Source organism: Schistocerca piceifrons, chromosome 2 (genome assembly GCF_021461385.2).
Source record: "Schistocerca piceifrons isolate TAMUIC-IGC-003096 chromosome 2, iqSchPice1.1, whole genome shotgun sequence".
Taxonomy (NCBI): Eukaryota; Metazoa; Arthropoda; class Insecta; order Orthoptera; family Acrididae; genus Schistocerca; species Schistocerca piceifrons.
The window spans coordinates 696,784,791-696,797,684 of NC_060139.1; the positions used below are offsets into that span (position 1 = coordinate 696,784,791).

Genomic DNA, 12,894 nt, shown 5'->3' on the forward strand with positions numbered 1-12,894 from the left:
TTTGGTAGACCTCCAGATATTCTGAGTCCATTATCAAGGGGTTCATGAAATGCTGCATATCGAATGCGCCGAATAGCAGCGAGTATGGCATACTAGGGACGAGAATGAAGAAAATGATAGAAGTAAGAGTGATATCAATAGAGTGAATGCCGGTCCTGATAGTGATAAAACTGAATATGACAAAATATCATTCCGACACGTTAGGTGCCAACGTGTAATACATGTTTATGATAGAGTAAATGTTTACGGTACACACCTAAGCTTTACACGAAAGACAAGTAAATTTCTGGTACTCTCCTCTGAATCAGTGTGCGACTTATTTTCGCGCGATGTTTTTTTCATTTTTTAAATTTAGGGATGCCGCATGTATGTCATGGTAGCTTACTATAGGGCCAATATTATACTATTTCTGATTAATACCTGAACAGTAGCCTTCGGCAACCATGCAAACGCCAGAAACGTTTTCTCCTTCACATTGAAGCCAGCGCCGAAAGCAATGACGACGGAAATGAGGATTCGGCACTGAAACAAAAAAGCACAGCGATGTCGGCCAACCGGAGTTTACAGAACACGATCTCAGCACATTACTGCTCAACAGACTTTCACTTTACCGTGAGGGCAATAGCCAAACACGCTATGGCGAGTCCGACACGATCCCCTTCCAGCTCAAAGAGGTTGATCTCCGCACCAATGAGGCCAAACAGTGCTGGTTGGAAGAATGCCCAGATCGTTTTGAAGGACTGTGACACAGGGCTCTGCAATGGAATAAAATCCATGTCATTCACCGATTCAAGGAACGCTACAGCGGGATGTCCAAGCGTTTGCAGCAGCTACACTGAGGTGTCACGAACCATACGTTAGCGATATGCACATATATAAAATGGCTCTGAGCACTATGGGACTTAACTTCTGAGGTCATCAGCCCCCTAGAACTTAGAACTACTTAAACCTAACTAACCTAAGGACATCACAGACATCCATGCCCGAGGCATGATTCGAACCTGCGACCGTAGCAGTCGCGCGGTTCCAGACTGTAGCGCCTAGAACCGCTCGGCCACCCAGACCGGCGCACATATACAGATTGCAGTACTATCGAATACACAAGGTATAAAAGGGCAGTGTATTGGCGAAGCTGTTGTTTGTATTTGTACTCATATGGTTCATGTGAAAAGGTTTCCTACGTCACTATGGTGGTACGCCGGGAATTAACAGACTTTGAACGCAGAATGGTAGTTGGAGCTAGACGCATGGGACAATCCATTTCGAAAATCGTTTGGGAATTCAATACTCCAAGAGCCACAGTGTCAAGAGTGTGCCAAGAATGCCAAATTTCAGGCATTACCTCTCACCAGGAACAATGCCTTCACTTTAACGACCGAGTTCAGCGGCGTTTGCGTAGAGTTGTCAGTGGTAAGAGACAAGCAACTAAGTGTAACACAACTAAAGAAACCAACGTGGGACGTACGAGGAACGTATCCGTTAGGACTGTGCGGCGAAGTTTGACGTTCACGGCTTATGCTAGCCTATGACTGAGTGCATTTGCTAACAACACGACATCGCCTGCAGCGCCTTTCCTGGTCTCGTAACTATATCGGCTGGACTCTATCCTACTAGAAAACTGTGGCCTGATCAGATAAGTTCCGATTTCTATTGGAAAGAGCTGATGGTAGGGTTCTAGCATGGCGCAGACCCCACGAACCCATGGACCCAAATTGTCAACAAGGCGCTCTGCAAGCTGGTAGTGGCTCCATAACGGTGTGGACCGGGTCCTCTGGTCCACCTGAAGCGATCATTGACTGGAAATGGTATGTTCAGCTACATCTACATTTATACTCCGCAAGCCATCCAACGGTGTGTGGCGGAGGGCACTTCACGTGCCACTGTCATTACCTCCCTTTCCTGTTCCACTCGCGGGAAGAACAACTGCTGGAAAGCCTCCGTGCGCGCTCGAATCTCTCTAATTTTAGATTCGTGATCTCCTCGGGAGGTATAAGTAGGGGGAAGCAATATATTCGATACCTCATCCAGAAACGCACCCTCTCTAAGCCTGGACAGCAAGCTACACCGCGATGCAGAGCGCCTCTCTTGAAGAGTCTGCCACTTGAGTTTGCTAAACATCTCCGTAACGCTATCACGCTTACCAAATAACCCTGTGACGAAACGCGCCGCTCTTCTTTGGTTCTTCTCTATCTCCTCTGTCAACCCGACCTGGTACGGATCCCACACTGATGAGCAATACTCAAGTATAGGCCGAACGAGCGTCTTGTAAGCCACCTCCTTTGTTGATGGACTACATTTTCTAAGGACTCTTCCGATGAATCTCAACCTGGCACCTGCCTTACCAACAATTATTTTTATATGATCATTCCACTTCAAATCGTTCCGTACGCATACTCCCAGATATTTTACAGAAGTAACTGCTACCAGTGTTTGCTCCGCTATCATATAATCGTACAGTAAAGGAGCCTTCTTTCTATGTATTCGCAATACATTACATTTGTCTATGTTAAGGGTCAGTTGCCACTCCCTGCACCAAGTGCCTATCCGCTGCAGATCTACTTGGAGACCATTTGCAGCCATTGATGGACTTTATGTTTCCAAACATGTCACCAGGCCACAACTGTTCGCAATTGGTTTGAAGAACATTCCGGGCAATTCGAGCAGCGAATGATTCGGTCAGCGAGATTGCTCAACATAAACCCCATCGAACATTTAAGGGACATATCGAGAGGTCAGCTCGTGCCCAAACTCCTGCACAAGCAACACTTCCGCAACTATGGAAGGTTATAGCCACAGCATGGTACAATATTTCTGCAGGGGCTTCCAACGACTTGTTGAGTCCATTCCACGTTGAGTTGCTGTACTGTGGCGGACGAAGGGAGACCCCACACAATATTAGGAGATATCCCACGACTTTTGTTCAAATCAAATGGCTCTGAGCACTATGGGACTTAACTTCTGAGGTCACTAATCCCTTAGAACTTAGAACTACTTAAACCTAGCTAACCTAAGGACATCACACACATCCATGCTCGAGGTAGGATTCGAACCTACGACCGTAGCGGTCGCGCGGTTCCAGACTGTAGCGCCTAGAACCGCTCGGCCACCTCGGCCGGCACGACTTTTGTCACCTCAGTTTATTATGCACAAAAGATCTCACTGAAAAGAAAAACTTAGTTACGGTATCTTCACCTGCACTGCGGTTTGTTAGATACAATGGAACAAATAACTGTCGAACGTACGAAAACATTATTTGTGTTCTCTTTTTGTTTTTTTTAATTGTAATTTTGTGTCGTTATTCTTCTGGCTTATTTGATGCCGTCCACCACGATTATTTCTTCTCCTCTTCCAAACTCCCTCCAAACGTCCACATTTATTTCTTGTCTCTATTCAAATCTCTACCTTCTAGATTTTTTCCCCCTTCACACCACCATTTAGTCTCATAGAAGATGTCCTATCAATCTGTACCTCCTTGTAGTTCATGTCTCTCCATGTATCTCCTTTCTCTTTGATTCTGAAAAGACTTTACATTTCTCATCTTGTCAAATAACTTAATTTTCCGCGTGATTCTGTAATAACACGTTTCAAACACATCGATTTCGTTATTTTCCGGTTTTCCTGCTTCTCATTTCCGTGTGATGTTGTGCTCCAGACGTAATTCTCAGATATATCATTAATAAAACTTAACTAATAAGTAAACATTAAGAATTACACATTAACATCTCCTATACACGTTTGCTAAGTAAAAAGAATGATGGAAAGAAGTTAGATCATAGGAGACAGAATATAAACTCGGATACACAAGAAGAGTGTAAGAAATTAGTGGTCTTTTCCAATGGAATTTACCGATACTTGCTTTATCGGTTTAGAGAACCACGAAAAATTAATCTGTGCAGAAAATTCTGAAAAAATAGGGATAAACTGTAAGGAAACACGGGTAAGATACAATCTCAACTAGAACGAAGAGGGAACAACAAGAATGGAACAGGTAGAACGACGTGCTCGGATTAAAAAGGGTATAAAGCGTGTAACATAGGGACGTATTCTTTGGATCCTACTGTTCACTTTGTTCATCGAAGAAGCGATGATGGAAATAAAGGGAAGTTTTATGAGTGAGGCTGGGCTGGAGAGTAAAGTGAAGAAGTAATGAGGAATAGAGCAAGTGAGATTAGCGATAAACTTAACATCAAAATTGGTGACTACGAAATAGAAGAAGTTAAGGAACTCTGCTCGGAAGCGAAGTAACATAAGACGGACGAAGCGTGGACGACACAAAAAGCAGATTATCACAAGCAAACAGGACAGCCGAGACTAAAGGAAGCCTTCTGATATTAAACATAGCCCTAAATATGAGGAAACAATTTCTGAGAGTGTTCGTTTGAAGTACAGCATTGTATGGCATGGGATCTTGGGTTGAGGGAAAAACGGAAAAGAAGATCACTGAAGAGGATTTGAGATGTAGTGCTATAGGAGGATGCTGAAAATTAGGTGCACTGATAAGATAAGGAATGAGGAGGTTCTCCGCAGAATTGGTGAAGATAGGACATGTGAAGCACACCGACAAAAAAAGGACAGGGTTGCGGAATGTGTGTTAAGGTATCAGGTGATAACTTGCATGGTACTAGGGGGAACTGTAGAGGATGAAAACTGTAGGGGGAAGAAAGACATTGCAATACATCCAACGAATAATTAAAAGCGTAGGGTGCAAATGATATTCTGGGATGAAGAGGTTGGTGCAAGAGAGGAGTTCATTGTGGTCCACGTCAAACTAGCTCGAATGCAGACGGCGCAAAAAACACCTCCCTCCCTATCAAATTAACTGTTCTTTGATGCATCAGATTACGTCATATTGGCGTTCCCACTCTTTAGTCAAGATGTGCCATAAATTTAGTTTCCGTTCATTATCTCCTCATTATTTATCTAATATACCCATCTAATTTCCAGCGTTCTCCTGTAGCACTACATTTCAAAAGATTCTATTCTCTTTTTGTCGCAACTGTTTATCATCCATGTTTCACACATTCTAGACAAACATCTTCAGATCTCACAGCGACGCGTGTGGGACAAAACACTTGCGTTTTCTCTGTCGGATACACAGTGCTCGATATGAAAAGGTATGGTTAAGAAGGCATGTCGAAACGAAGTCATTGCTCAAAATGTCAGTCGTGGTCAGAACAGTGAGTGCAACTCACATACACATGAGTCATGTGTGTGTGAGTTGCGTTTGCGTGAGTGTGTATGTGTGTGTTTGTCGGCTAATTTTGACGAAGGCCTTACTGGCCGAAAGCTGTATTTGTGACAGTCTTTTTGTTGTGTCTATCCCGACTCAGCATCTCCGCTATATGGCGGGTAGCAACTTTCCTTTCCACAATATTGTTACATTCCATCCTGGATTTTCTAGTATTAACATTCTGCATCTTCATTCAACATGTTTACTCATTTGCAGCCCTCTGCCGCTAGAGGGCTCCTATCTGTAGCGTGTAACATGGCCGTGGGTACCATAGGTATGTTGGTGCGTGTGAAACAGTGGGGTGTAATCTACTTTCGTATTGAAAGGGTTCGTGGAGCACCGTTTCTTTTAGCATGACAATGCCAGCCCACACATCAGCGTTGCGGCGTTTATAACAATCCGACGCTCTGGGTACACTGTCATCGATCATCTTCCGTACAGCCTGACATGGCCCCATCCGATTTTCATCTGTTTCCAAAAGTCAAAGAACATCTTTGAGGACTTCGTTCTCATGAAGCGATGGAAGGAGAGGTGTGTTTTTGGCTCAGTCAACAAAGATAAACATTCTACACTGACGGTATCAACAAACTGGTCTCTCGTTGGCAGGGATGCGTTCGTCACCTGCATGACTATGTTGAGAAATAAATATATAGACATGAAGAATAAAGATGTAGGATGTTAATGACCTTCATTCTGTTTAAAAAGCTTTAAGAGTTTCCACATAAAAAATTCAGGGGCATTAAGATCCAGGACGCCCTCATATGAGATTGCCTTGAAAACCATACAGGACCTCTATTTACTCATTCCGCGACGACTGGAAGCTGCTTTGAATGCTAACGGTTTTGCTACAACTTATTAGGCATGATAGTATGGTGTGTTTTTGGTGTTTCTACATTCCATTATTCTCGTTTTGCTTTTGTTGATGTTCATCTTATATCCTCCTTTCAAGACACTTTCCATTACGTTCAACTGCCCTTCCAGGTCCTTTGCTGTCTCTGACAGAATTACAATGTCATCCGCGAACCTCTAAGTTTTTATTTCTTCTCCATGGATTTTAATACCTACTCCGAATTTTTCTTTTGTTTCCTTCACTGCTTGCTCAATATACAGATTGAATAACATCGGGGAGAGGCTACAACCCTGTCTCACTCCTTTCCCAACCACTGCTTCCCTTTCATGTCCATCGACTCATAACTGCCATCTGGTTTCTGTACAAATTGTAAATAGCCTTTTGCTCCCTGTATTTTACCCCTGCCACCCTCAGAGTTTGAAAGAGAGCATTCCAGTCAACATTGTCAAAAGCTTTCTCTAAGTATACAAATGCTAGAAACGTAGGTTTGCCTTTAGTCGAATTAAGTCGGGTGATGCTGAGGGAATTACATTAGGAAATGAGACACTTAAAGTAGTAAAGGAGTTTTGCTATTTGGGGAGCAAAAAACTGATGATGGTCGAAGTAGAGAGGATATAAAATGTAGACTGGCAATGGCAAGGAAAGCGTTTCTGAAGAAGAGAAATTTGTTAACATCGAGTATAGATTTAAGTGTCAGGAAGTCGTTTCTGAAAGTATTTGTATGGAGTGTAGCCATGTATGGAAGTGAAACATGGATGATAACTAGTTTGGACAAGAAGAGAATAGAAGCTTTCGAAATGTGGTGCTACAGAAGAATGCTGAAGATTAGATGGGTAGATCATGTAACTAATGAGCAGGTATTGAATAGGATTGGGGAGAAGAGAAGTTTGTGGCACAACTTGACTAGAAGAAGGGATCGGTTGGTAGGACATGTTCTGAGGCATCAAGGGATCACCAATTTAGTATTGGAGGGCAGTGTGGAGGGTAAAAATCGTAGAGGGAGACCAAGAGATGAATACACTAAACAGATACAGAAGAATGTAGGCTGCAGTAGGTACTGGAAGATGAAGAAGCTTGCACAGGATAGAGTAGCATGGAGAGCTGCATTAAACCAGTCTCAGGATTGAAGACCACAACAACAATATTTTTGTCCTCGCTCTGTACGTTGTATGACAGGGAACGACGCGCGTATTCTGTAGTGAACGGTGGTCGCGGTTGTTATTGTAAGAATGTCAACTTCATTTTTGAGAAGTTTTATAAACAGATATAGGAGAGATGAGATCGTTACAGTAATTCATACTGAGAGGCAGTTTTGGCGTTAATACTGTACACCCACACAAAAGCTCAAAGCTCTCCGTCGTCAGGCCACAAGTGGCTCATAGGGACCATCCGACCGCCGTGTCATTCGCAGCTGAGGATGCGGATGGGAGGGCGTGTGGTCAGCACACCGCTCTCCCGGTCGTTATGATGGTTTTCTTTGACCAGAGCCCCTACTATTCGTCCTCAATTGGTATCATGACGCTGGGTGCACGCCGAAAAATGGCAGCAGCGCCTGGCGCCCCGGATGGTCACTAGAGATGGCCAAACTCGTTCATCCTTGGGAACTAGTTCATTGCTAATCGTTCTTTTTTGGGAACCGTACATTTTTACTCGTTCACCGTTCTTTTGTGCTTGGTATATGGTTCTTATGAAAAACTGAAAACTAGTAGTGTAGGTGATTGAAGGATGGAGGGCACCAAGAGGGGGCACTTGCCTCCCCCTGGAGTATAGAGTTTTTATTCATTACAGAATTCTTACGCACTTTTAGAAGTAATTTCTGTGATTCTGCAGAACCTGTCGTTTAGCCAACCGTAGCCTTGTGTGGCTGATCGCAGGGAAATAATATAGGGTGGCGCACGGAAAACCGGCCCCGAGTACAGACCGCTCGCCAATTACGGACGATATGTTGCCCGTTACGAGAAGATACAACAAACAGACAAACACGTAATAATTAGGCAGTGAAGAAATAACAAGCTAATGCAAGCAACAATTGCGAAACAATCGATGACGATGTGTAGAGAGCTGGAGAAGAGAACATGAAAATCTCACGAGACGCGCATGGGCTATCTATAGCTCATGTAGTCTTGTAAACCTGTTGGTGGCTGTTTCCCAACATAATAGACCACAAGTGTATTGTATAAAATTCTTCGTTTCGACTTCTACTACATAGCTATGCTACGTTGTAAACAATAATCGTTTACACCCTATATATACTTCACGTTGTCTCTGAGTTCGTAGGCGAAGTAGAGACTTCATGGAAGCATGAAATAAAATGTGGTTTTCTCACACTTGCGTCACACGTTTGGTAAAAATTAGGTTTCTATATTGCATTATTAACGTTAATGCAGCAATAATAATAATAATTAAGTTCACAGTAGTAAAGTTTTCGGTTTGAAAGCTCCTTCTGAACAAATGTTTTTGAGATAATAAGTAAATATCATTTTATGGCAATCTATGTCTTTTCAAATGGAGAGACACCGCTTTTCCTACTGAGCCGAAATGACCCACAACCCACTTTTTTTCCCAAAGAAACCAAACTAGCAGGTAATGCAAATTGGAAACAACCAAACTTAAGAATAATTAGAGCCTTCCTAAATGTAATGTTTTGTATATGAATGATATCCAAAAATCGTTTTATATGAATTTTCTTACACTAAAAATTAAGCAAATTATTGAAAGTTAGCTGCTAAATCAAGTCGATGATACCAAAAAATATATGAATAACAAAAAAAAAAAACTTGCATTGTTATGTCTTCTGCTGTTCATCGATATAATGAAGTGAGCTGATATGGCCTTTTGTTACCTGAAAAGACGTACCTATTACATACAACGTAATTTTTATGTAATTTACGTAACTATAAAATACTTTTTGATTACCGATCGTGGACGCTGAATAGCCAGAGCCAAATGCAAGAACAGTTTGGAACACATTTAAAATAGGCGAGCGCAGTGAACGAAACGAACAAACAACTGGATACTGAAATGACTAGGAGCAGTCGGCAGAGGAACTGAGACAGGTGGTCATGCGAAGAACGACGAGTGCGGCCGAGGGAGACCGAGGCTGAGACGAGCACGCGACCGAGGCTGGAACGAGAACTGCCGAAGTGACCGCCGGGACCGAAGTGAACTAGTGAACTATGAACCTATCGTTCCTCGTTCCCGGGAACTATAAGTAGACCGCCGCGACCAAAGTGAACCATGAACCGATCGCTCCTTGGAATTCGTTCCTCGGTCCTTTCGTTCAACGCAACCTATCCAAGTGCCGGCCATGCCCGACTGTGTTTAACTTCGGTGACCTGACGGGAACCGCCGTATCCACTGCGGCAAGGCCGTTGCCCGTAAACCTACAGCATGGCGGAGTAAATACATAAATGTTCGGTACAGAGAACGATACCATTTTACTCTCCAGATCGATAATTTGATTAATTTAGGGTAGCATATGCTGTAAACAATTTCAGGAGAAGAAGTTCGACGCAAAATAGGCGACATGGAATCAGCGAACGGTAAGCAAAAAGATGTACAAGTTATTTGATGACGTACGAAATCTATCAGCCGCGTCTCTGTAATTGTTAAGCAACCGCTACACTACTGTCCTAAATCCTTTCTCATGCCACTTCCTCTCCAATCCGATATACGTCCAAACCCTTCACCCAGAAACTGTTCGCCGGTCGTAGTGGCCGAGCGGTTCTAGGCGCTTCAGTCTGGAACCGCGAGACCGCTACGGTCGCAGGTTCGAATCCTGCCTCAGGCATGGATGTGTGTGATGTCCTTAGGTTAGTTAGGTTTAAGTAGTTCTAAGTTCTATGGGACTGATGACCTCAGATGTTAAGTCCCATAGTGCTCAGAGCCATTTGAACTATTTAGAAACTGTTCTCAGGAAGTTTCAAGACGATATACGTCACCAATCACATCAAAATTAAGAGAATCGTTTTTATTCCTGTCGATATATTTTTGTGTATTTCGTAATATTTTATTCCCCTCGGGGGAAGTAAAACTAAATAAATAAAACTTGCCGTATGTACGAAAGATAATCACTTGAGAACTGCACCATAGATCTGGCTGACTTTTTGTTGTTGTCTTCGGAATTTTCAAGAGAAGGTTGGTACGGTTTTGGAAAATTCAACGGAAAAGTCGGAAATTTGGATGATGTTTTTGTATGAAAAGCGCCTATAGTTTCCGATTCGCGTTGCATTCCGAGTGACTATTAATAAATCGCAAAAAAAAAAAAATCGTTTGAAGTATGTGGAATAAACCTTGAATTGCCGTATTTTCGCATGGGCAGTTGTACGTGATGTGATCGAGATTCCGTAAACCATCGACGCTATTTGTTTTCTCTCGGGACGAAGAGGCAAAAAATATTCATCTTGAAGTGCTTCAATGAACGCATTAAAAACCCAAACAAATTATTACGAAATGAGTGAATTCTAGCTTGTTTCAGTTGAATAAATTCATGATCTTACTGAAATTTTTTGTACGAATTCACTCAAATTCAAGGAAAGATTCGGTTGGATGAACCCTTCTCGATCAAACCGGCTGACTGACAGAGACAAAGCACAGCCTAAAGCACCAGTTTTATTTCGTTTTAATAAATTCATAATCTTACTCAAATTGTTTTGTTCCAATTCACACAAATTCAAGGAAGGATTCGGTTGGGTGAACCTTAACTCGATCACTGAAGCACGCTACACAATAAACACTTTTTGCATAAACCGGCCTGCGAGAAAGAACATGCTAAGCTCTGCAGTGAAAATGTGTGGTTTTGTATTTCTATTCGCAGTCTTTATAGTAAACAGAAAACCTGTGTTTACAGCTAACTTTAAAATCCTTCATATTCGTAGATTAAAACCGTGCGAAATATTAAAGCTACTGTTCTCACAGATCCAGCAGTTTGAAGAATCTCTCTCTCTCATGCCTCGTGTATTAATTATTCCAACCGATTTATTCATTCATTTTGACTTCTGTTACAAGTCAAGGTTCCGTTTCTAATAATAATAATAATAATAATAATAACTAAATAAACAAGGTTAGAGAGAGAGGGGGGGGGGGGGAGAAGACGGGCAGAGAAATAGAAGGAAATACACACACTACTCGCCATTAAAATTGCTACACCACGAAGAAATGCAGATGATAAACAGGCATTCATTGGACAAATGTATTATACTGGAACTGACATGCGATTACATTTTCACGCAATTTGGGTGCATAGATCCTGAGAAATTAGTACCCAGAACAACCACCTCTGGCCGTAATAACGGCCTTGATACGCCTGGGCATTGAGTCAAACAGAGCTTGAACGGCGTGTACAGGTACAGCTGCCCATGCAGCTTCAACACGATACCACAGTTCATCAAGAGTAGTGACTGGCGTATTGTGACGAGCCAGTTGCTCGGCCACCATTGACCAGACGTCTTCAATTGGTGAGATATCTGGAGAATGTGCTGTCCAGGGCTGCAGTCGAACATTTTCTGTATCCAGAAAGGCCTGTACAGGACCTGCAACATGCGGTCGTGCATTATCCTGCTGAAATGTAGGGTTTCGCAGGGATCGATTGGACTGGATTGTTTGGGGGGGGGGGGGGAGAAGAGACCAAACAGCGAGGTCATCGGTCTCATCCGATTAAGAAAGGACGGGGAAGGAAGTCGGCCGTGCCCTTTCAAAGGAACCATCCCGGCATTTGCGTGGAGTGATTTAGGGAAATCACCGCAGGGATGGAATGAAGGGTAGAGCCACGGGTCGTAACACATCTGAAATGTAACGTCCACTGTTCAAAGTGCCGTCAATGCGAACAAGAGGTGACCGAGACGTGTAACCATTGGCACCCCACACCATCACGCCGGGTGATATGCCAGTATGGCGATGACGAATACACGCTTCCAATGGGCGCTCACCGCGATGTCGCCAAACACGGATGCGACCATCATGATGCTGTAAACAGAATCTGGATTCATCCGAAAAAATGACGTTTTGCCATTCGTGCACCCAGGTTCGTCGTTGAGTACACCATCGCAGCCGCTCCTGTCTGTGATGCAGCGTCAAGGGTAACCGCAGCCATGGTCTCCGAGCTGATAGTCCATGCTGCTGCAAACGTCGTCGAACTGTTCGTGCAGAAGGTTGTTGTCTTGCAAACGTCCCCATTTGTTGACTCAGGGATCGCGACGTGGCCGCACGATCCGTTACAGCCATGCGGATAAGATGCCTGTCATCTCGACTGCTAGGGATACGAGGCCGTTGGGATCCAGCACGGCGTTCCGTATTACCCTCCTGAACCCACCGATTCCATATTCTGCAAACAGTCATTGGATCTCGACCAACGCGAGCAGCAATGTCGCGATACGATAAACCGCAATCGCGATAGGCTACAATCCGACCTTTATCAAAGTCGGAAACGTGATGGTACGCATTTCTGTTCGTTACACGAGGCATCAGAACAACGTTTCACCAGGTAACGCTGGTCAACTGCTGTTTCTGTATGAGAAATCTTTTGGAAATTTTGCTAATGTCAGCACGTTGTAGGTGTCGCCACTGGCGTCAACCTTGTGAGAATGCTCTGAAAAGCTAATCATTTGCATATCACAGCATCTTCTTCCTGTCGGTTAAATTTAGCGTCTTAGCACGTCATCTTCGTGGTGTAGCAATTTTAATGCCCAGTAGTATAATTACTCCAACCGATTTATCCATTCATTTTGACTTCTGTTTCCAGTCAGCGTTCCGTTTGTAATAATAATAATTACTAAATAAGCAAGGTTAGAGGGAGGGGGGGGGGGGGGGGGGGGAG

At 43.4% G+C, this 12,894-nt stretch overlaps 1 protein-coding gene across 1 annotated transcript in view; it reads right to left on the reverse strand.

Moving 5' to 3' along the window:
* The window catches only part of LOC124775755 (putative SLC9B1-like protein SLC9B1P1), a 134,969-nt gene that overhangs the window by 13,009 nt on the left and 109,066 nt on the right, over positions 1-12,894 (reverse strand). Inside the window, exons 9-10 of the mRNA XM_047250584.1 lie at positions 612-755; positions 421-522 (exon numbers count right to left, since the gene is read on the reverse strand). Coding sequence (XP_047106540.1) covers positions 421-522; positions 612-755 — 246 coding nt within the window. The remainder of the gene's footprint in view (positions 1-420; positions 523-611; positions 756-12,894) is intronic.